Below are 25,688 nucleotides of genomic sequence, written 5' to 3'. Positions count from 1 at the left end.
GGGAAGTTGTTACAGAGGGCATGTTAGAAATTCAGAAGATTGCTACTACTGAGAATCCAGCAGATATGATGACAAAGCCAGTTCCAGTATACAAGTTCAAACTTTGCTTGGACTTGATTGGTGTTCGGGGTATGCGATTCCCTTAGGGGATTTGGTGGAGGGGTTTCGGTTTCTTGGTTAATGATTTTTTGTTTAGGCTTGACGGAATTCAAGCCAAGGTGGAGATTTGTTGAGTTTGGCTTGATTTCCTGCTGAAAATGTGTTTTTTGGGGCTTGGCTTGACTGTTGCTTGACCGTGGCTTGACCTTGGCTAGACTGTGGCTTGACCCTGGCTCAAGCTAAGGTTCCGCTCGACCTCTACTCGACAGTCCGCTCTAGCAAACTCATCCAGAGAGTTTCGCTCGACCTCCGCTCAACAGTTCGCTCGAGCGAACTCATCCAGAGAGTTCCGCTCGACCTCCGCTCGACTGTCCGCTCGAGCGAAATCTTCCAGAGAGTTCCGCTCGACCTCCGCTCGACTGTCTGCTCGAGCAAGAAAGTAACCCTAACGTGCGCTCGACACTTCGCTCGACGTTCGCTCCAGCGAATGTTCTGAATTAGCGCCTTGTGCTATAAATACATCATTTTCTCTTCATTTTGGAGTGTGTTCAGTAGCCAAGAAAGAGAGAGTTTTGAGAATCCTTTTGTATACAATCCTAAGAGTCCATTGAGTGTATTGGGGCTTTAGGATTGAGGATTTTGTGATCAATACTCTTGTACTCCATCTTTTTTTGTTCATAGTGAAATCATTGAAACCGACCACGACAGTGAACGTAGGCTCACATTGAGCTGAACCACTTAAATCTTGGTGTTCTTTGTGTGATTGTTGTTTATTTTGTTGCTTCCGCTATTATTTACTTCAACTTAGCCTTTGTTTATTCGGTCCATTCCCAACAGTCGACTCCCAACTCCCTCTTGACAATCTCGCCCTCTCTTTTTCCAACCCCTTTCTCTATTTTTCAAACCTCTTCCTCTATTTTCCAAAGCTCTTCTTCATTCCTTAGCATCTCAATTTCTATTTTTACAAGGATTGTTTCTCTTTCCTAACCACTATCTGCCTATTTGAAATAGTTGCAGTGTGGTAACCCCTGTATAAACAAACAAACGACAAGAAATTACAATATAAATATAAAAAAAATAAGAGTAATGAACCATCTCTCTTTGGCAGCAAACTCCATGATAGTACTATTGTAAGAATGCAAAGTAAGGAGAAAAATGGATATTCTGAACAGAGATTATTAAAACATGCATAACACAAATTTTGAACCAAATTCTGTGAAGTTAACAAATAATAAACTACCCCACACGCATGCCTTCTTCTACGTCAGTTGGGGAAACCTTGTCACCCAGCCCAACAACAAACTATAGTTGAGAAAGTGGAAATCAAATTAAGTCCCATTGTTAGAAGCATGCTCAGGGTAAAATGTTAAAGATAATCCATATAGACTTGTGTTCTGGCATTATTTCCAAGAATAAAATAGAAGAGACAGAAAGCAATTTCAGAAAGACCAGGAATCATTAAAAAAAAAAATCAACCGTTCTAAATCAAAAAAATATATTGTACATATTTCGAAGGAAAAAAAAAAGAAAAAAAAGAAAGAAGAGATCGTCCTGATTCAAATTTAGGGTAAATTCAAGTTTAGAAAAGAACAACTTCAAAGATAGGACAATGTGAAATGATGGATTTCCTTATGGTTTATTAAGAAAAATCTCACATTTTAAACCTAATGGATAATCTACAATGTACCATGCCAAGTAAAGGAAGAATTAAGAATAAAAGTATACCTTTGCAATTTGCTTAACATTTATAGCATACTTGGCATCTTCAATGTTAGGATTGATGATCTTTGTGCATCTTGCCACCTGATTGACAAACCATGTCAATGCTACCAGATTATATACTTACAAAATCTCACTGCTAAACAGAACCTGAAGTGAAAGACACACCTGCAAAGGCTGCTCCTACTGCATCATTTGCTTATCGGACACTAGATCCCACTGGTTTGGTGCAGCTAGACTAGTGTTAGACTCCTTAATGCCTATAAAATAATGCAGATCACCATTAAAAATTTAAGTATTCAGATATTTTACAACAGCTAGCCCGTGCAGTAAAGACAATGAAATAGAAAGAAGAACATATATCAAGTTGTAACACACATACAACATACAGAAGAATGCATAAGTAGCACATTTTGATAACTGAAAGGAGTTTAATGTTAAACATCCAATTTTTAAAATCACCAACCAAGTAGGCTGATACTAGTAATCATTAAAAGGTACTATGATGTACGTAAGTAAACCTGAAAGTAACTCATCAGGCAATTTTTAAATTGGATAACTTTTTCATGGAGTGTGCACATGCAAGATTGATTATGCTACACAACATTTTAAATTATTACCTCTGTATAAATTATACCAATCCCTTCACAAGTCAATTACACAGAGAGAGAGAGAGAGAGAGAGAGAGAGAGAGAGAGTAAAGCATACCACATAGATCATTGACCTTCTTAGCCATTTCCTTAATTTCTTGATCTACTTTCTTGATACCTGTAGAATAGGGACCTAAACCTTGCACAGAGCATTAAGATTCGTAGCAATATTCTAAAAAAATATAACCAAATTCAATCGTCTGAAATACTGGGCTGTAATGGATGAAAAAGGGGGTGTGAGTGGGTAGGAGGAGGGGGGGGGGGATTATGTACAAAATCAACCCATACATAATTAAACGGAGCTATGCGTATTTTAAAAGGAAACGGAAGGAAGGAAGTTCAACAGTTGAAGAAATTAAGATGAGATGTTCTCAAGACAAGGGTATGTTGGTGTTGGATTAAAAGATTGCAAACTATTACCCTCGGTAAGATTGCACTTAACCAACTAGGAGGATATTAAACGCAAACAACACAATTCCTTCACTATCAACTTTTCAGATGAAAGAAAAAATAGCAAGTTTATTGCCAGCAAATACGTGTTACTAGTGATTACCAAAATAGACGACCACGATCCCAAGTAGAATGTTAGCAGAAAAGTGACGGAGAAATATTGAGAACAGCTGGATTCAACTTCGACAAAACTAAGAACTGTACTACCTAATTTAAAAGAAAACCAAAATCCAAAGTTAAACCAGAGAGCCTATGAATCAGAGAAAGTTAGAAAAAAACACAACTTAGGGTTTGAGGGAGAAATAGAAAAGAAAATTCATACATAAGTTCTAAGAAGAGCAATATCATCCTCGTCAAGTGGACGAGGGTTCTTCTCGTCCTTCAAATCGTCTTCGGGCTCTGGCGCCACGAATCTGCCAATGTTGTCTCTATGCTTTTCTTGTTTCTTGCTAGTGAAGAATAGTTAAAACGAGAGATGGATAATAGATCGAAAAATTACAAGCAGGAGAGAGAGAGAGAGAGAGAGAGAGAGAGAGAGAGAGAGAGAGAGAGACCTATTGATCAGTGAAAAGCGTTGCTCGCCCACATATTTGTTTTACGAACGATTTAGAGTTTCCAAAACTCCTTGGATCTACGCTGCGTAGCAGAGGAACAACAACGATCAAAATGAATGCAAAACCACCAGATGGGGGAGGACTCTTTGAGCGTTAGTCTTCAGCGAGAGTGAGTGTGGTGGGAGACTGATGGGGAGGAGATTTCGATTGGGGAAGAATTTCATATGGGAAGGGAGGACTCTTCGAGCAACTCAAAAAAAAAAAAAAAGAGGAAAGTCTCTAACGCACCGTGGAGAGATAAATCAAATCTCTTCCCGCTCATGTGGGAAACAAAATCACTATTCAATGAAACGCGCCGTTTTATTTTCTCCACGTCAGCATTGGTAGGCCACTTGGTACGCCGAGCGCCTGCAATAAGACTTTTCCGTTAATTAAATGCCATTTAGCTCTTCCAATAAAACACCACCCAGGTAATGCATTGGAGACCACCGTATTTATTGCTCTTGAATTCAAAATATGACAAAAACTGATTGCGTACAAGATTTGGCTTCATTTCACTTAGATTTTGTTTTGGTTGCCAATCTATTTTTACGAGAATGACACTTAACTTTTATGACAATTAAAATATATTAGTAAGTATTGATTTATAATCATATTATTGTAGTAAACTGCTAAGGATTTGATTTAAACATTCTGCTACTTATTTTAATAGATTTAGATCAAATATAACTACTCACTAAGTTATAATACGAAAATAAGATATATTAAGAATATTTAAATAATATTATTATTAGTTCTATATAAAAAAAAAACTCAAAATTGTTAAATTCTTTTCTACAATATACAATATTATTATAAAGTTAAACTAATTGTCACATTTTCTATCTATACACTGTGTTTTTTAGATATGCATTTGAATTTTAAGATATATACACCGTGTTTTTTATCTATACACGGTCTGCGCGGATTATAGGCTTGTGATGATAAAAGGAGGGGCAAAATGAAAAATGGAAATGTAGATTTTTTTGCCACGAGTAACATTCGTGGGAACTACTTATTTAGTAGTGGGTAAAAACATATAAGCCACGTTGATGAGGGTACAAATTAAATAATTTTTTACGGCGACTTTATTCCGTGGTAAAAAGACAGTTTAACTCATCACAAAAACCATTTTCCCACTAAAGGTCCATATGTTGCCTATATTTATTATTCAGGAAACAAGTTGGTCACAAATACTACGGATGTGGTAAGAAAAAATCTTTTCCCATCAAACATTATCCACCACGACAATTTTATAGAAAAATGCCTATGTTTATTCTCTGCAACAATTTTGGTGGCAAAAGACTATTTTTTTCCACGATATTATGCTGCAGAAAAAAAAAAAAATTGTTGGCAAAAGCCACCATTTGTTGTAGTGACTGAGATGATGCTCAAAGGACCCCAAGTTGGAGCAAAAGCTTAAAGCCATGGAAATAATAGTTAATTGAAAAAGGAAATGTACGGTTATAAGAATGCAAAGCAAACAATCATTAGTTACATCAAAAACCGTTTTCATTTCATTCACTTGTTAAATAGTGTAATAATTATTCCATAAACAGTAGAATAATTATTCCTCCTCAGAGGAAGAAAACTGCCTTGCAGAAATGAAGCAAGCAGAGTTAACTGGAAAAGAGATAAAGAAGACAGGAAGAGAAGAGGTATTTTCAACCCATTTGTAAGCATGAAAATGATGAAGTAGTAGAGCTACAAAAGCAGTTAATGAAGTTCAAAAATATCAAACTGAGAATCCATGCGTGAGGGAAAGAGAGAGTGCAATAAGAAAGACATGTTTCAAAATGATATCCAGAGCAAAAGAAGACATGATCAGAGAGAGAGAGAGAGAGAGAGAGAGAGAGAGACCTTAGAATTAGATGGTGTCTTGTGCTGTTGTTTGTTAGAGTACTAACAACCCTTCTCAAACTATACAAACTAACACACACACTAGTACTGCTGAGTACTTACTACTATTGCCAACCTGCTATATGTAAAACGAGAGAGAGAGAGAGAGGTAAAAGTTGTGCGTGAAATGTGGGAGTAATCCATGTTTAACAACTTTATCGCCTACTTTGGCGGGAATAGTTAGTGAGTGAATAACCTCCATTTCTTATTCCCCATGACAAGATCATATTGATGTTGTAATCTTGATCGTACTAGTTATGCTATATCTGCCGATGGCCTTCTCAAACAATCAGGTTTTAGCCTCATCATGCATGCATGCATGCATGGCATTGGTCTATCAAAGCATTATATGTAGGAGGAAATACACGTAATCAAAAAATAAGCGAGTGGCATTTTTCTACTCTTTTCCAAAGGGTGCTACAGCTAGGGGGCCGAGAATGGCGCCCCAAATGTACCTATTGATTTTCTGTTTTTAAATTATTTTCAAAAGCATTAGTTTATGTGTGTGTTTTATTTAATATCTTAAAAAAAACACATAAATGCTAAAGAAAAAAAGAAACAAAAAACCAATAATGGTTGGAAGGGCAAAGTATAGAACCTTTCAAGGGATCAAAGAGAGAGTTTGGCAAAAAATTCAGAACTGGAAAAGCATGTTTCTATCCAAAGCAGGGAAAGAAATAATGATCAAGGCAGTGCTTCAAGCCATACCAACATACTCTATGAGTGTGTTTAAATTGCTTAAAAAACTGTGTGAAGATATTGAGACAATCATGGCAAGATTCTGGTGGAAACAAGGCAAGAAGGAGGCAGGTATACATTGGAAAAGTTGGATGAAGTTGGGGGAATCTAAAAATGTGGGTGGTCTCGGCTTTAGGGATATGGAGACTTTTAATAAAGAATGCTGGCAACACAAGGGTGGAGACTAATGAAAATGGAAGACTCATTGGTTGCAAAAGTCTTCAAAGAGAAGTACTTTAGGAAAGAAAATTTTACTGAGGCAAAGTTGGGTAGTATGCCTTCATATATATGGAGAAGCTTGTGGTCATTACAAGAAGTAGTAAGGAATGGTAAGAGGTAGAGGGTGGGAAATGGAAAGGATATAAGGATTTGGGGTCAAAAGTGGTTGCCTATACCTAGCTCCTTTTTTGTCCAATCTCCAGTAAGGGTACTAAGTCCTGAAGCAAGGGTGTGTGAATTGGTTGATGATGGGACAAGAAAATGGAACTATAAGTGGGTCAGGGAGGTCTTTAGTAAAGAGGAAGCAGCTATCATATGTGCTATCCCTCTTAGTCGAATGGGGGCTTTTGATAAAATGATTTGGGGTTTGACAAAGGATGGTAAGTACACTGTGAAAAGTGCATACCATGCTGAAATTCAAAGATGTAAAGAGATGCAAGGACAAGCTTCAAGTGCTGAGAGAGAGGGGGAGAGATGGAAGAGTGTTTGGTCACTACAAGTTCCAGGGAAGTGGAAGCATTTGATGTGGAGGGCCCTTCACAATATTTTGCCAACTAAGCTGAGTCTCTATGAAAAAAGAGTGGTGGAGGACTCGATATGCCTAGTCTTCCTTCAAGAAGAGGAAGAAATAGTGCATGCTTTGTGGTCCTGTCCTGCCTCTACTGATGTATGGGCAGAAGAGGGTAGTCTAGTGCACAAATGGAGCTCGAATGGTAGGGAATTTGAAGACCTTTGGAGGAAAATGGAAAGGGAATTGCCTCAAGCAGATGTGGAAAGGGTGGTGGCCATTATGCAATCGATATGGCATAGAAGGAATATTTGGGTTTTTGAAAATAAATTCTGCAGTCCAACCAGTGTTATGAAAAGAGATTTGGTTAGCTTCGTGGATTTTCAACAGGTGCAGAATGATGGTAAAACTGGTGAGAAGAAAAAGAACAAAGTTAACAGAGAAATGGTGTGGCAGAAACCTGAGGAACCTTATGTTAAAGTGAACTTTGATGCAGCTATAGAACAAAAAGAAAGAAGAGTTGGAATAGGGTTGGTAATGGGGGACTTTAGAGGGGATGTACTATTGTCTTTAAGTGCAAAAATCATGAATGTCGCCTCTCCTTTTATGGCTGAATTTAAAGCTCTAGATAGAGCTTTGGAACTGTGCAAGGAGCTAGGATGTTTTTCTGTATGGTTTGAAGGGGATGCACTGCAGGTTGTGGAGAGAGTAAACAGGGAAGAAGAAGATGAATCGTGGGAAGGCCAAGTAGTTGGGGATCTGCAGAAACCATTAGGAGCTGCAATGGATGGAAGCTGAGCTTTACTCATAGGAAATGTAACCAAGTGGCTCATAGTCTTGCTAAGATAGGATTGAACATAGAAGAGGAAATGGTGTGGATGGAATGTGTCCCACCTGCTTGTAAACAGAAAGTTATAGATGACAAATTCTGTAAACAAATGATACGTTACTGAAATGAATACAAACAGAGGTTATTAAAAAAAAAAAAAGAGTATATATATACTATATATATTATATAATATAGACTATACTATATTATATATATAGTATATAATATACTGCAGTTAGCTTATCCAATTTTAATATTAAATCATTGCGTTTCAAATTTCAATCTCTTTAAATTTGTAATAATTGTTCACAAAGGATGTATTATTTTATTTAAAAACTGCATAAAATTTAAATTAAAGTCATATTTACCAAATACTCTATCTAACGTTCGAACGTATGTGAGAGAAATGTACTCTATTATTATAAATAATATATATAGTATATCAACTATATATAATATTAACTATATACTATAATATATACTATATATATTAACTATATAATATATTATATATTATATGTAATGACTATATATATAATATATAATGAGTATATATATACTATATATCATATAGTATATAGCACTAGACTATATATATAATATATATTATATACTTAACTACTAGTATATAATATAGTGTATTATATATTATATATAGTATATAATATACTGGAGTTAGCTTATCCAATTTTAATATTAAATCATTGCGCTTCAAATTTCAATTTCTTTAAATTTGTAATAATTGTTCACAAAGAATGCATTATTTTATTTAAAAACTACATAAAATTTAAATTATAATCATATTGACCAAATACTCTATCTAACGTTCAAACTTCACCCACTAACGTTCGAATGTATGTGAAAGAAATGTACTCTATTATTATAAATAATATATAATAATATATATTATATATTAACTATATATAATATTAACTATATACTATAATATATACTATATATATTAACTATATAATATATTATATGTAATGACTATATATATAATATATAATGAGTATATATATACTATATATATTATATAATACACTATATTATATATAAAGTATATAATATACTATAGTTAGCTTATCCAATTTTAATATTAAATCATTGCGTTTCCAATTTCAATATCTTAAATTTGTAATAATTGTTCACAAAGGATGCATTATTTTATTTAAAAATTACATAAAATTTAAATTATAGTCATATTTACCAAATACTCGATCTAACGTTCGAACTTCACCCACTTTTGATGATAGCTTATATTAGAAATCTAGTTAATGCAAAAGAAACAAACACATTTACATACTATTAAGTGAAATAGATAAGCCATCCATTTCATTTGAGATCAATTTAGTGATATTGGGTTGTTCCATTTTATCAAAATTTTGTTGAAAGTTCAAGTAGGAGGTGAATTTGGTTTGCCTCACCAATTTGTCACCCTAGCAAACTGGCTCCAAAATATATAATATGTAGTTATGTACCTTTAATTGGGCAACTACATAAGAACTCTAGGCATGTTCTTTTAATTTGTTCACTTCTCTCCTTACACATGACATTGATATATTTAGATCAGGCTGGAATCACTTCTGCTCCTCTTCAAATTAAATAACAAATTAATTACCTGCACACACACTAAAGATTAATGAAGATATTTAACCGCATTCAAATACTGTTAAAATCATATAACTTAACCCATGATTGTACTCGCATGAACATTAAATCCCACATTGATTAACAGAAAACGAGAAGGTAGTTGAGTCGGGCTTAAAGATGCATGCAGTACATGATTTCGTAAGGAACATATATAAAAGGTTAGAAGCTAAGATTGTTCAAGATTAACGTCCAACCATGTTGCAGGGTATCTTCAAGATGATCGAGACCCAGTTTTGGAACGAGATTTGATTCCCTTGTAGAGAAATTGCATGTATGATTAAGGAAATGTAGGCATAAAGCTAGCATGAGCTTCCAAAGAAAGCCCCAGCTGGTTGCTGATCTTATTAGTACAGACAAATGGTTTCCATCTAGTACCATTTTGTAAACAAAATTCTTTAATTTGGGGGTGTGCTAAATAATTGAAAAGGCTCTTTTCGTTAGGAACGACAATATATATTGACAAGATTCTGTGGATTCCTCAAACCAATAGATTGATCTTCGGTAGAGTGAGTGTGAACAATAATACTGGGCGACAAACTGCTAGTGTGGTGCGATACATGCCATCATCTTCTGTGGAAAGTCTGTACGAGCATCAAGAGACATTACTACTTTCTTCTGTCCTGGGCTTGAAAGGATAGTCATACCAAAGCCATAAAATTAAAGAACCAACAAGAAAACATACATCTTTCATTTAGGTCGTTGGAGTTTGGGAACAAACACAGTGAAACCATCGTAACTAGTTGTATAGATAATATTATTGTTTTAGTTGCTGTCATTAATATGCTTATCAGAATGATTATTTTGGTCTTGCTAATTATAAGTTCGACAGTCCATTTTGCCTTTTAAGGATTGCACTTGCACCAGCTCTTGCTTAACATTGGTTATGGTGGTTATATATAAAGATACATGCTCATAAAGCCATCTCAGTACGTGCTTTGAAATAACTGGGGATTTCTAAGCTTTAGAGCTTACAAAATAACCAATGAACTTCTGCAAAACCATATCACCTAGCTCGACCAAGTGTCTTTCATAGGTATTGAAATTTACAAATATCTTCACATAATTGGAACGTTCAGTTTCATTGTGTGTGCTTGTGTCCCTTACCTCTATCTACATATGATCTATTCTGGACAGGAGAGTCCAAAACATCCCAGGATTCATAGGCTCTAGTAATAATATCAGAAATTTGACCCAACTGTAGATGATGATGACTGCCTGACTGATTTGTGCACATTAAACCTAGGCCTATTACCTTTTCAGCTTGGTCAAATATGCGTTCTGTCATTTTAATTTTCTCATCAATCACCTTCCTCAAATTTCTAGGATAATGCATTCTGACATGATCAATAAATCCATGCTCACTACTCTGGAACTCATGACCACTTGGTATCTTGTTCACTAATATCTCCAATAGGAATAATCCGAACTCGTAAATCTCTGAAACCAAATTAGAAATCCAGTTAACTTAAAAACAGAACAAACATAAGAAAAAGGTTAGATAGAAACAAATCGTAAGATTTGATGCTACTTCTGGATAAGTTCACTTACTCCTTGAACTACTGCTTTGATCTCCAAGCTTAAACCTTGAAATCAGTGGCTCTAGTTCATCAGATAACAAAACACTGCTTGTCCTGAGATCATACCCAACTTCAGGCCATTCTTCCTGCAGATAGCACATGCCATTCACTACTCCCATCAGTATTTTTAGCCTTTGCTTCCATGGGGGAGCTGACTCTGATATCCATATCTCAACATTCATGCCATCCATCCATTCTGTGACAATAACCCTCATTCTTCGGCTATTGCACCAACCCAAAACCTGTACTATGTTCTTGTGGCATAATTGAGTAACAACTTTGCATTCTTCAATAAATCTCCGTCGGCTTTCCCTTGACATGTCATCCCAATAGATCTCAATCCTCACTTCAGTACCGTCTCTCAGAACTCCTCTGTAGATATCAACACCCTCGCTCTTTCCCACCAAATTCTTCCTGGAAAACCCCCCAGTTGCTGCCTTAAGAATCGGCGGTGTGAACTTGTTCTTTCTACGAAACATTTTGGGTAGAAAATTAGGTCTTCGGAGACAGAGACACCCGAAGCAACCGACTGTCACAATCACGAAGATAGGAAAACAAACCAATAATAATACAGCCTTCATAGTAAACTTCTTCCGGTCTGGAAGGAGGCCCGAATGAAGAAAACTGGAAGCATTAAACCTTTTAAAGAACTCGGTGTCAGACATTTTACTTTTAGAATAGTGATTGTATGAGAGATTAAGAACTGTAAGGTTGGTAAGGGAGGAGAAGCTCTGTACAGGGACATCACCAGAAAGCTTATTATGGCTCAAATCAAGGGCTTGGATCTGGGTGTAGTTGAGGACATCAATCGGAAAACTACCCTTCAAAGAATTGTTGGACAAATCAATCAATAGGATAGTCAATGGGCAGTACTTCCAGAAGAAACTGAATGACAAGTAGAGTAGCGCAACCTTCGGGCGGCTTCGGAGGTCTATTTTGGGGAATGACTCCGCACAGTTTGGGTTCTTGGACTCATTGCAAAGATGGCTTGCAACAATGGTGAATCTCAAGATTTCCGTAAGTTCCATAGGCGAGGAGTTACAGTATCTTAAAGATGGGTTATTGAAGCAGTTGGTCATGATTGTGGAGTTGAAATATGGGGGTGGTTGTAATTTGGTGAGGTCTTTCACCACTGATGCTGAGAGTATAACAAGAGATAAGAACAAAAACTAGGGAGAAGAACAGAAGAGTACTTGCAGAAATGGAAGCCATGGATAAGGTTCTGGGTGACTGTAATTTGTGGGAGTATCATAGTTTGGTAGTTGGTACTTACTCTTGGAAGTAATTAAAACGGTTATTAATAGTAAGTACTACGATCCATGTCAGTTCAAAACGTGTACGTACGTCAAATGTGGGAGTAATCCATGTTTAGAACTTTGTAGCCTACTTTGGCGGGGAGAGCGAATAACCTCCATTTCTTATTCCCCACGACAAGATATTGATGTAGATCTGATCGATCCTCATACTTGTTATGCTATATCTGCGGCTTCTCAAACAATCAGGTTCTCAGCCTCATCATGCATGCATGGCATTGGTTCATCAAAGCATTATATGCATGAGGAAATACAAGAAATCAAAAAAATAAAATTCTATATGCAATCACTTTTGTGTTCTTTTTGCACACTCTACTAATGTGATTAACTTGTCTTGACAATACAACTTTTAAGTTATCATATAAATAATGTATGCAAGAATTATGTAAAAATGATTGTATGTAACATAATTCTTATTTAAAGAAAAAACACAAATGCTAGAAAAAGGAGGGGGAAAAAAAAGCCATTGCACGTTTTTGGTACATTGGAGAGGCACATTTTTCGGCTCCCTAGCATTATTTACAAGTGCAAAATAACTTAAATGAAGAAACGGTTTAAATTTAAAATATGCAGTTTAAAACGTCAATATTTTAAACTGATTTGGTTTGGACATGAAACGAAAAGAATGTTTAAAATGATTTAAAACATAATAACAATTTTCTAAACACCGTTTAAATTTTTTAGTTTGTCGTAAATTTGTGAAGTAAAATATTTACAAAGCATTGCAACATCTTGGTATCACTGGTATCACCAGACGAGTGGTAGATATTTATATTAAAAAAAATCGAAAAACCGATTGAACCGAACCAAATCCAACCAGTGGGTTCGATCCAGTTTGTAAGCCCCACCAACTTGCAAATTTCTATTTTATTGATAATACCTCCAAAACTTATTTTACCGTTTACAAATTAATAGACTTAATTTGATTATAGTTATAAAAAGTTAAAGGAAAAATCTAGTTGCAAACACAATTACGTATTAATATGTGCACTAATCTAATGTGATTGGTCAAAAAGTAAATTTTATTGAAAATAGTGCTAATTTAAATTTTAAATATGAAAAAATCAGTATTGATATACAGATTAGTATGCGACTTCACTTGTACGTAGCAAAATTCAAACCTAAAAGTATGTACCGACATATTTTTTTGTTGCCAATTAATGTGGAATATTTTTAGATCAAATGTGTATAAAATGTGTAAATAAGCAAACTTGTAAAAATATTTTTCCACAATGAAGTAATAGATTTTCAAACTAGTTCATCTCATTTTTGTGATGAACTGCATGCATGCATGGTTGGAATGATATTATGAAATATTATCAATTCTCCCTCTCTAATTCGGTGAAGACAAGGCGTTCCTTCTCTTTAACCTTAATCTGCTACCAGTTGATCGGGTGGATTCAATTTCCTCCTCATCATGCATGATCGTCACTTCCCCCGCTTCTTGCTCCTTTGTTTGGAAATGGATCGGTAAGCCTCTTGAACTTGATGCTGTGATCTCTAATGGACTTCTCCCGTAGTCTCTTCCAAAGCTCCCTTCATCGCTTGAGCTTTTTGCTTCCATGGGTGCCTTTGCCTTTGCTGCTGATTCCTCATCGTGAAATTCCGAGCCGGTCTCTTTCTCGCTGCTGCTTTCACCAGAAGTAGTGTCACTGAGTGTGTGAAATACTGTCACGCTCTCTTTCATTACACCTTGAAAAGAGTAGCTCCTTGCTTTCCCATCATATAGGGGAAGCAAAGATTTTGAGAGAGATCCAGCCCTATCTCTGCCCAGACTGTATGTTGTTGAGAGCTTCCTCTCTACGCCTTCCCTTTCTCGTACCATCTCCCCAAACTTTTCAGCAACTTCATTGGCCACTACCTCCTCTGCTGCCTTCTGCTTAAGCTCTGTAATTGTCCTGTCGAAGACTTTCTTTTTTAGCTGGAGGGAACGCTGAGAGACCGAAAACTATTGTCAGGCTATTGAAGGCAACATCATAGGGATTCCTAAGCTCTCTTTTCTTCAAATTAATTAGTTTGTTTTCTTTTTCTAAATCTTCACATTAATTAATCAGTTTGTATGAAAGCAAGAGAAGCCTGCTTCTCTTTCTCCAAGCTCAAGAGAACATTATGCCTCCTTCACTCTACTTATATTTCCCAATATTGCAACATGAGCTAGGATTCAAAGCTCTTATTCTATTGTTAATTTCAGGGAAAAAAAATTACTAGGAATCAAAGCTCTTACTCGCTTTTCTAGGAAACTTCCAAGGTTTTGACCTTGAAGCTTCTTTTTCCTCCAAAATATACAACAGAATCGTACAATCACAGCTAGAATGACGAGTATGTTGAGTCAACCCAAGTGTGAGTGCAGGTGGTGTATAGTTGCTGCACATGCACCGTTCTCAAATTTGGCATGTTAGGCACCATTTGGTGCTTTTGTATTGTTAGGCACCTCCCCAAACATCATGCAGCAGATTGCTGCAATGTAGTGGCCTGCTCTCCTATAAATAGGAGAGCTTAAGTGTGCAGAAAAAATCATCCTCACTGCAGTGAGAGATCAAGGGCAGTGGGAGAAGAGAAAGAAAGAGGGACGTGAGGGAGAGATGAGAATTTGTAGATTTTTTGTAAATCTTGTACAAATTCTATAAAAGAGGCTCCAGTGGACGTAAGCAATTTGCTGAACCATTTTAAAATTGTTGTGTGATTTTCGAACAGGACGGAGGCACAACAATTGGTATCAGAGCTCTGGTTCGAGCTGTCCTAAAATTCAAGTTGCTCAAAATCAATTTTTAACAACTCCAGGGTGTTTCTCGCGTCGAGACGAATCTGTTGCCGCAAATGGAATCAAAAACGGAGGTCGGAGGAGCCCACACGCTCCCCTAGAAGGTCAGCGCATGCATCTGCTATAATTCACGCACCCCACGTGCATCGGAGGAAGAAGACGACTGAGTCACACGCGCCCCCACGCGCCCTACAGAGGTTCAGCGCGTGTACTACACGCGCCTCACTCTTCCCCACGCGCACATAGTGCTGTAGCGCGTGTAATCCATGCGCCAACTTGCCGCCCACTTGCACTGTGCAGCTCGTGCATCCCACGTGCTAAACAGATCTGAACCGTCTGTTTTTCAGATCTTTTTTGGGTTAGATCTAAGCCATTCGGAGTCCGATTTTAACGATCAAATAGTGCTTTCCAACTATTTGAATCATTCCGGACTCATCCGTACGGTTAGAATGTTGAGATTCACCATTGGTACTATCGATCTGAACTGTCGATGTGTTGCAGATCATTGTGGGCTAGATCTACACCAGTTGGAGTCTAATTGCGATGATCAAATGGTGATGTCAAACTATTTGGATCATTCCGGACTCATCGGTACGGTGGGAATGTTGAGATTCGCCATCGGTACATTCGATCTGAACCATCCACGTGTTGCAGATCATTTTGGGCTAGATCCACGCCAGTTGGAGTTCCATTGTGATGATCAAATAAGTGCTGACAAACTATTTGGATCATTCCGGACTCATCGGTACAGTGGGAATGTTGAGATTCACCATCGGTATTTTTGATTTGAACCGTTCATAGTTGCAGATTAGGTGTGGGCTTGATCGTAGCCAGTCAGAGTCATGATAGACTCATTTGTTTTGGGCTTGATCACAACCAGTTGGAGTCATGATGGACTCATGTGTTTAGGGCTTGATCGCAGCCAGTTGGAGTCATGACAAACTCAGTTCGTTTGGGCTTGATTTAAGCTAGTTGGGATCGTGAAGTTTGAGGAGCAAACTTCTGATCATTGGACGATGCTGATTAACTTGTTATATCAGCAGGTTTTGGCAGTCATACAATTCATGGAGCATATTGTTATTAAGAGGAGAACCGTATTGGATCTTATTGTGACTTTCTTTGAAAAGCCAATTGCAAATAACAAAGTGCTGATGAAGAAATTGTTCAATTTCAGAAAAGGCAGAAGGTACTATTGTTGCCCAATAGCATTTGACGTTGTGGTCAAAAGGTTGGGAGGTCATGAGAATGTCTATGAGTAATTCTGCAAAGAAGTCGAAGTTGAAGTTTCTCAATGTAAGAGATCTTATCCTAGATGAGGAGGTGCGCAGAAGAGATTCTGACAAGATTTCGAGTTGTTGGTCCTGAATGTTGATAGTAAGGACAGAGGCAAGTCAAGATCTGGACAACAGATGACTCGCTAGAAATTGTGGCAAGACAGGCCACAAGAGATTGCTAAAATCAGGAGAAAATTATGAATGATGCTATGAATATGGTAACTGAAGAAATACATGGCGTTGCATTTCTTGCAGTGCACAATGCTGTTAAAGACAGTTTGAAGACAGCAGTCATTCAGTAGTGTTTTCTCAAAAAGATATGGAAGGTCACGAATGATTTATTGGTCTTGACTCGTGGTAATAGTCATGTGAATGAGATGAAAAAGTAAAAGGAACTCAGTTTTACTTTTCCTCATCTAAACCCAAAGAAATCTCCCTAAACCACGACATGAAGTAAAGGTGTAAGATATGAGAACAAAACGTCAGATGTTCCAGGGATATCTACACCTAAAGTTGATGATTGCATGACTGCCAAGACGATTAGACTTCCATGGTGGTTACTACCTTAAACTATATCCTGCTGAATGAAGGTAGTGAACTACGGTATGAAGAAAAATCTTGCAAGAAGGAAGATTATGCAAGTTGGAGACTGCACACAAGATGGGCACATGCGACTGAAGACAGCAGCAGGATGATGAGTCAGTCAAGTCGGAGATGGTGACCTCAGCAACAGGTTCTCTGATATGTGTCAAGGTCCGTGCGAGACCATTGATTCCTAGTGCAATAGAAGATGTGTTGCCCTGAATGTATGTGTTGATTAAGGGCACTGTACGTGATGAACTAAAGTTATGCATCACTTTAGTTAGTCTTTTGACTTGAAGACATGAGCTGTAAAATTGTATAGATGATAAGGGATCATGCTGGAGATAGAGGCTAGCATGTTGAAAATCAGTCTCCAAGTTAGAGATTGGTGTGATTGTAGGATTATGGAGCCTGGTTTGAAAGCTGTAAAGGCACCAGGTAGATTGTTCGCTCGGTTGTGGCTCGAGTGAAACTCGGTTTGCTCAAGGTGTACATGAGTGCGGACTCATGGACTCGAGTGAAAGAAGAATCCTAGAGAGTTGAGATTGTGTAGTGAAGCACTTGTAAATCTCCTCTGAAGAAAATCCCTTGCAAGCTCCGTGGATGTAGACGATGCTAATGCATTTGAAGATGCATTTGGAGAAGCATTTGGACATCCATTTGAAGACGTACTTGCAAATGCATTGGAGCGTATTCGATAGCAGAAACCTCTCATGTCAAAGAAAGAGATGCATTCATTTGAAGAATGAATCAGTTTGCAAGCAGCCTGGTGTGGCACACTTGGGTGGAGGGGGTGATTGTTGAGTCAACCCAAGTGTGAGTGCAGGTGGTGTATAGTTGCTGCACATGCACTGTTCTCAAATTTGGCATGTTAGGCACCGTTTGGTGCTTTTGTATTGTTAGGCACCTCCCCAAACATCATGCAGCAGATTGCTGCAACGTAGTGGCCTGCTCTCCTATAAATAGGAGAGCTTAAGTGTGCAGAAAAAATCATCCTCACTGCGGTGAGAGATCAAGGGCAGTGGGAGAAGAGAAAGAAAGAGGGACGTGAGGGAGAGATGAGAATTTGTAGATTTTTTGTAAATCTTGAACAAATTCTATAAAAGAGACTCCAGTGGACGTAAGCAATTTGTTGAACCACTTTAAAATTGTTTTGTGTGATTTTTGAATAGGACGGAGGCACAACAATACAGCAGATTCAAAGAGCAGAAACCATACCATTGCTCTTTCGTTACCTAAGAAAGAGTATTAAAGAGGGTTCATAAGTAACACTCCGAACGTCATTCTCTTTAAGTAGAATATGCAGAAGGTTGCCAACTTACCTGTGTAGATGACGATATGCTTGGGACTTGCTTGCAAGCAGCTGGATGCAAGCTTCTGATCTGGTAACGATTGAAAACAAATTATTAGATAAAATTTCACAGTATGAAGTAAAGGATCAGGTTAACACAAGAATGTTTTACATTTGCTGCGACATTGCAGTGGGTTGCCGATCTCTGCATCAATTGCAATGATCAAGACGTGAGAAACTACTCTAGAATTCAGAAACAGTTCAATTAAGACGTTTGCTCTAGAAATGTGTAGAAGATTTAACCAAAGATGTTTAATCTCTATGCCCACACACAGCAGTATTATCAAAGTGCAAAATTTAATTATAACATGTGCATTGTAGGAGGCTAGGAGCATCTCACTTGAGCACCTAAGAAAGCAAGAAGGATCCCTTCATCCACTACAAATTGGCACAAATCACTCTCAGATAGTAAGGACGAGAACTCACCTGAGACATTCCAATGAGAGCATTTTTGAGTAGTGAGTCCCTAGACATTTTATTTAAAGGGAAACAAGTTCAAACAATCAAAACTCAATTTTGAGGAGAGATAACTGAAGACTGAAATTACCAAGAGAGCTTTCAGACCAATAGATGGTCCCAATTGCTGGAACCAACAGAGTAAAGATTAGAGTTTTCGGTTGCATTGCTGAGACGTAAGTGTATTCATCAATTGTGCGGCTGATCTTTCCCTCCATTTCTGTCTAAGAAAGATAAACTGCATAGCCAGAACAATCAATGAGTGGACCAACTTGAACAACAAAATGCAGTGCATGTTCTTTTGAAAACTTCCTAAGCATCCCAGTCGGTGAAAATGAGTATAGGAACCCATCTAGTGAGCCAATGGATACCCAACCTGATACATCAAAGAAGATCCTAACAATTACACAAATAAAAGGGGAAAAAAGATTATCTTCATGACTCTATTTTCTGCGACTAAATATATCTGGATATAATAATCACAAAATAATAACGTTCCCGGTAATATTATGCGATAAAATTGAATGAAAGAGTATGTACAACCATAGTGAATAGTTCATCTAAGCGCAAGTTTGTAGTTCAAAGATAAAAACTGAAAAAATTAAAAAAATCGTGTACCTTCCCTCGACCGCCATGAACTGGAGCCATACCAGCATGGCATGTGTACCCAAGATTTATGGTCCAAGAAATGGTACCATTACTCTCAAACGCATACAAATTCTTCCCTGAACAAACGTAAATCTTCCCATCTTCTGTTAAAATAAGAGCAGAACTTGAAGATAAACAAGTAATAATGGAGAGAAGTCTTGTTCTCATTCATTGTCTTTTGTGATACAAGGTTACTGCTATATATACATTACAAAAAGCTGAAAAGCAAAAGATCTAAAAACCAACTTTTTAATCTACTTTCTAATTAAAAGTAATGGACTGCAGCTTTATGGACAGTATGGCTTTACATATCTAGTCCCTGACATGTAACCATGCACTTCATGAGTGATCACTAGCTTTTCTTTGTCAGTGCTTTCTTATTTCTGTAGGTGCTTTCTGCTTCTCTTTTCTGCAGTGTGTTTTCTCTGCTACATGTACTTCTTGGTCATTGCAGAGTATTTCATTTCTGCCTTTGCTGCTGCTGCATGTATTGCTTTGTGTGTTGCAGCTGTGATGTTTAGTGTTTCCATGTCTTTCTTGCTTGCAATGCTTTTCTTTATGCTTTGTTTCTTGAGACTCCCCTCAAGATGGGAATAGATATTTAGGATTCCCATCTTGGACAATAAAAATTGAAAAACAGAAGCTGATAGAGCCTTAGTGAAAATGTCTGCCAATTGGAACCTTGAAGCAATGTGCACAGGAGTGATAACTCCAGCTAGGACTTTTTCTCGAACAAAATGGCAGTCCAGCTCTATGTGTTTAGTCCTTTCATGGAAGATAGGGTTCTTTGTGATGTGGATGGCTGCTTGGCTATCACAGAACAGTAGAGCAGATTGTTCATGGTAGATGTTGAACTCTCTTAACAGACCAAGAAGCCACACAATCTCACAACTTGTGGAAGCTAGTGCCCTATACTCTGCCTCAGCTGAAGATCTAGAGACAATTACTTGCTTTTTTGATTTCCAACTTATCAATGAGTCTCCAATGAACACACAAAAACCTGTGACAGACCTCCTAGTCTCGGGACAAGTAGCCCAATCAGAGTCACTATATGCTTTTAGGTGTAAAGATGATTTTGATAACAAGAAAATGCACTGGCCTATAGATCCTTTGAGATATCTGAGAATCCTATAAGCTGAGTGCATATGTGTTTGTGAGGGCTTGTCCATAAATTGGCTTAGAACATTTACAGCATAAATGATATCAGGTCTAGTAATTGTCAAGTAAATCAACCTTCCAATGAGTCTTCTATAGGCTGTGGGGTCTTCTAGAATCTCATTTGTGGTGTGACTCAACTTATGATTCAACTCAATAGGTGTAGAGATTGTTTTGGTACCAAGTAAGCCTGCATCTTCCAAGATTTCAAGAGTATACTTTCTTTGACAGATATTGATTCCAGAAGATGACCTTGCAACCTCTAGGCCTAGGAAGTATTTGAGAGGTCCAAGGTCTTTAAGCTTGAACTGGCTGTGAAGGTAAGCTTTGAGTGAACTAATTTCTTCTTGAGAATTACTTCCCACTATGATATCATCTACATACACTAGGAGTGTTGTAAACCCCTTTTGACTAACCTTAGTGAATAAGGAATAGTTAGATTTAGATTGCTGAAATCCAATAGAGGTGAGTGAGTTAGAAAACTTTGAGAACTATTGCCTTGATGCTTGTTTAAGTCCATAGAGTGACTTATTCAGTTTGCATACTAATTTCTCCCCCTCAATCTGCTCTCTGTGAATGTGATAGCCTGGAGGCAGCTCCATATAAATTTCCTCATTGAGATCCCCATGTAAGAATGCATTATGAACATCCATTTGAGATAAGAACCAGTTATGAATGGATGCTAAGGCAAGGAAGACACGAACTGTGGTGAGTTTAGCCATTGGACTAAATGTTTCTTGAAAATCAAAACCTTCTCTTTGAGTGTACCCCTTGGCTACAAGTCTAGTTTTGTGTCTTTCAAATGAACCATCTGATTTTAGCTTTACTTTGTAGACATATTTGCAACCAATGGAAATTTTGTTGGGGGGAAGACAAGTGACAGTCCAAGTGTTGTTTTCTTCCAAAGCATTGAGTTCAGTTTGCATAGCATCTTGCCAATGTTTAAATTTCACAGCTTCACTATAAGAGTGAGGTTCAGAGAGGAGGGAGAGGGAAACAGAGAAGGATTGATGAGATGGAGAGAGCTGTTTGTAGGTAAGGTGATGGCTGAGGGGATAAAGTGTGGAGGGTGGAGATGAGGTATTGAGAGGTAGAGATTCTGCTAACTGGCAGTGATATTGTTGGAGATAGGCAGGTTGATGCCTATCTCTGGTGGATCTTCGAGGAGGTGGATTAGAAACTGAGGTGGCAGGTATCTCATCAAGAGGAGGTGAAGGAAGAGGTGGATCAAAAGAGGCAGCAGTCTCAAGAGGAGGTGGTTCAGATTGGGGAGGAGAATTGGAGGTTGAAGGTAGTTCATCAGAGTGCAGCTCATCAAGGGAGGATGGGAAGTGGTTATCTGGTGGTGGAGGAGGTAGAACCAGATTTTGAGGGAAGGAAGAGTGAATATCTAAAGAGGAATGAGAGGATGGAGTGGAGTGGAAAGGAAAGACAGATTCATGGAAGATTACTTTCCTAGAGACAAAGGTGGAATGAGTCTCTATATCATAGAGTTTGTATCCTTTGATGTTGGCTGGATATCCCAAAAAAATGCATGGTCTGGCTCGAGGCTCAAACTTGGTTCTATGGTGCTTAGGAGTGCTAGCATAACTTAAACATCCAAAGACTCGAAGATGAGAATAGGAGGGTGGTGAAGAAAACAGCCTTTCATAGGGAGATTTGTTAGAAAGGAGGGGTGTAGGAATCCTGTTTATGATGTATGCTGTAGTTAAGATGGCATCTCCCCAAAAGGAAGTAGGTAATCCAACTTGAAAAAGGAGTGATCTAGCAACATTCAAGAGGTGTTGGTGTTTTCTTTCAACAACACCATTCTGTTGAGGAGTATACACACAAGATTTTTGGTGAATGATGCCATGATCTTTATAAAAATCAGCCATGTCAAATTCAAGACCATTGTCAGTTCTGATTTTCTTAACTTTGCTATTGAATTGAGTGTGTATGAGCTGAAAGAATGATTGCAAGATGGGTCTTGTGTCTGATTTCAATTTCATTAAAAAAACCCAAGTAATTCTTGAATAGTCATCCACAATGGTTAAGAAGTAATGAAACCCTTGAATTGATGCTTTAGAATATGGGCCCTATATATCACAATGAATTAGATCAAAAGGAAATGAACTAGTGGATACACTTGAAGAAAAAGGAACACGTTTCTGTTTAGCCAAGGGACAGATTTTACAATGAGGCAAGTCCTTGGACTTTACATTGGGAACAAGAGAATGAATTAAATTCATTCTTTGTGAAGATAAATGTCCTAGTCTAAAATGCCATAAGTCAAAATCTTGTTGAATGGCTGCTTGGTTGACTCAAGCTTGATTGGAAAGATTCAAAGGAGAGTTGATGTTGCTGTCATGAGAAGGAGGCAGCAGATAATATAGGCCAGCATGGATTTTAGCAAGTCCAATCGTCATCCATGAAGAGAGGACCTGAATGAAGCAAAGATCTCTTAAGAAAAAAAGACAGGTATTTGGTTTTTGAGTAAGCTTGCTAACTGAGATGAGGTTGAAAGTGAATGAAGGCACACATAAGACATCAGTTAGTGATAATGATCTTGATAGCTTAACAGTGCCTATGTGTGTGACTCGAGCCTTTGTGCCATTTGGGAGTTGCACAAAGGCTTGTTTGCAAGAAGGGAGGCTGTCAAAGAAGGATGTAGAGCACACCATGTGATCAGTGGCTCCTGTGTCCATGATCCATGGTGTGTTATAAGTATCAGAGTGTTTCACAGCTTTAAGATGAGAGTGATCAGCAGGTATAGAAAGAGAGGAAAGGCAGTGATGATTACCTGCTAAGTTTGAGTAAGGTGTGGTCAAGGAGCTAGTTTCAGGAGTGTCTAGCTTGGCAGGAGCAGGTGTAGGCAAAATTGGCCTGGTTTGTTCCAAGTTCATCTGAGGAAATTAAGCATTGACAAGAGCTAAGAGGTGCTGTGCTTGTGCTTGAGAGATGTTCAGTTGAGAGGCACTTTGGGCAGGCATTTCCTTAGGTGAAGTGGTAATCTGTCCAGCAACTTGGTTTGCAGAATATGGAGTAGTAGATGCATTCCCGAACTTGGTTTTGGTAAACTTAAAATTTGGTGGGAAGCCTACTAACCTATAGCACTTATCCTTTGTAGGTCCTACCTTGCCACAATGATGGCAAACAATGTCTGATTTTTCCTTTTTCTTTGGAAAGCTTTGGTAGGCAAGAAGGGCAGAGGGTTCTGATATGGGTAAGGCTATGTTCCTTGCTTGTCTTTGTCTCTCCTCTTGCAATATCAATGAGAAGGTTTTATCCAATGAGGGCAAAGGACTTAGCAAAATGATCTGTCCTCTCACAGAATCATAACTATCATTTAACCCCATTAGAAACTTAAAGACATAATCTCCTTGTTGAACCTCACGAACATTTTTCAAGGCATCACAGGTACACTTTCCACAAGAACAGCAGGGAAGGGGTCTATAACTATGCAACTCTTCCCAAATAGCATTAAGCTGTGTGAAGTAATCACTTACCGATAGATGTCCTTGAACAATGCCACTCAGCTTGTGTTGAAGATGATAAATTCGAGCTTCATCAGGTTGAGGTCATGAAAAAAACATTAGAAGCAATGTCCTTTGAAACAGAATTTAGGATCCATGCAAGGAGGATGTTGTTGCATCTTAGCCATGAAATGTAGGAAGGATCTGACAAATCAGGAGTGGTAATGGTCCCATCTAGGAAACCAAATTTGTTTTTGATGGAAATGGAAAGCAGAAAAGATTTGCTCCAAGAAATATAATTTGAACCAGTTAATGGTGGTGAGACAATCACAGTGTTGGCATTGTCACTGTGATGTAGGAAGAAAGGACTATTTGGATCTTCAAGGGAAGAAGGAGAAGAAGAAGATGAAGATGTCATGATTTTCGAGATGGGGTCTGCTCAAAAACTAAGAGAAGACCCGCTCTGATATCATGTTAAAATAAGAGCAGAACTTGAAGATAAACAAGTAATAATGGAGAGAAGTCTTGTTCTCATTCATTGTCTTTTGTGATACAAGGTTACTGCTATATATACATTACAAAAAGCTGAAAAGCAAAAGATCTAAAAACCAACTTTTTAATCTACTTTCTAATTACAAGTAATGGACTGCAGCTTTATGGACAGTATGGCTTTACATATCTAGTCCCTGACATGTAACCATGCACTTCATGAGTGATCACTAGCTTTTCTTTGTCAGTGCTTTCTTATTTCTGTAGGTGCTTTCTGCTTCTCTTTTCTACAGTGTGTTTTCTCTGCTGCATGTACTTCTTGGTCATTGCAGAGTATTTCATTTCTGCCTTTGCTGCTGCCGCATGTATTGCTTTGTGTGTTGCAGCTGTGATGTTCAGTGTTTCCATGTCTTTCTTGCTTGCAATGCTTTTCTTTATGCTTTGTTTCTTGAGATCTTCTCCAGTCAAAGGTCTCGAAAGCCTGTTTGCAGCACTTCCAAAAGGCTCTCGTGCTAGAAAGGAAATGATGTCATCAGAAATTTGAATGGGAAAGAACAAGGAAAGAGAGCGAATCAACCAAATATTTTGTACCCCCAGAAAACTAAAAACGATCATTCTCGTCTAATAAGATCAAATAAATTCCTTCTGAAAGTGTACGTGTAAATCTTCCTCTCTCTCTCTCTCTCTCTCTCTCACTGTGTGTGTGTGTGAGAGAGAGAGAGAGAGAGAGACCGGATAAAGGGCGAGGATTCTCAGGGTCTATTTGGAATTCGGTGAACTAAGAAGTGATTGAATCCGATCGGAAGAGCAAGAGTAAGAAGAGAACACGTTGGATCATCGGCATTGCATAAAAGGCCAAGTAACTGCATGGGTCGAAGAATTGCTTACAGTTGTTGTATAGATATAGCAAAAATGCTACGCTTAACGAGAGTTCTCGTCCTTATAATAATAGCATCCTTTTATGCTTTATTTACCATATTTAACTAATGTTGCTCATACTTCCTAATCTTGAGTGAGTATAAAAGGTATATGTTGTAATCTATTGTTATATATATATATATATATTTATATTTCCTTTTGCACTGCTTGACGTTTGGTTCTTCAAATTCCTTCTGCACCATTTGACATTTTGCAATTTTTTCTGATTTTGTTACGTACCTTTTCCAGTGCCATCTGATCTACGTCAATAGGTTATTTTTTTCCTCATTTTGTTGCCCCTTTTTTGGTGACGAGAAAGGCTAGCGTGCCTCTAAAAGTAGTGTTTTTTTTA

The 25,688-nt window shown here is 37.8% G+C and overlaps 1 protein-coding gene and 1 pseudogene across 1 annotated transcript; both read right to left on the bottom strand.

Moving 5' to 3' along the window:
- Positions 1-10,317: 10,317 nt before the first annotated feature.
- Positions 10,318-12,146, bottom strand: LOC122277530 (annotated as a pseudogene).
- A 1,434-nt stretch (positions 12,147-13,580) lies between these two features.
- On the bottom strand, positions 13,581-19,487 carry LOC122277000 (protein GAMETE EXPRESSED 3-like). Its single transcript, XM_043086879.1, has 5 exons — positions 19,290-19,487; positions 18,763-18,895; positions 18,556-18,641; positions 18,187-18,246; positions 13,581-14,180 (listed from the first exon to the last, which is right to left on the bottom strand). The coding sequence occupies exons 1-5, from the start codon at positions 19,485-19,487 to the stop codon at positions 13,581-13,583; spliced, it is 1,077 nt and encodes a 358-aa protein (XP_042942813.1).
- Positions 19,488-25,688: the final 6,201 nt, after the last annotated feature.

Source organism: Carya illinoinensis, chromosome 9 (assembly GCF_018687715.1).
Source record: "Carya illinoinensis cultivar Pawnee chromosome 9, C.illinoinensisPawnee_v1, whole genome shotgun sequence".
Taxonomy (NCBI): domain Eukaryota; kingdom Viridiplantae; phylum Streptophyta; class Magnoliopsida; order Fagales; family Juglandaceae; genus Carya; species Carya illinoinensis.
Note: the sequence above shows the minus strand (reverse complement) of the source record. Positions and strands in the feature narration are given on the sequence as shown.

What these genes read in the sequence shown, in the direction of transcription:
- LOC122277000 (XM_043086879.1), bottom strand. Translation starts at nt 19,487, where the DNA reads ATGAGAACAAGACTTCTCTCCATTATTACTTGTTTATCTTCAAGTTCT. An exon ending in TTGCTTTCTTAGGTGCTCAA is followed by an intron (nt 18,247 to 18,555) that starts GTGAGATGCTCC and finishes AATCGTTACCAG; the next exon opens with ATCAGAAGCTTGCATCCAGC. An exon ending in GCATATCGTCATCTACACAG is followed by an intron (nt 14,181 to 18,186) that starts GTAAGTTGGCAA and finishes TCGGTCTCTCAG; the next exon opens with CGTTCCCTCCAGCTAAAAAA.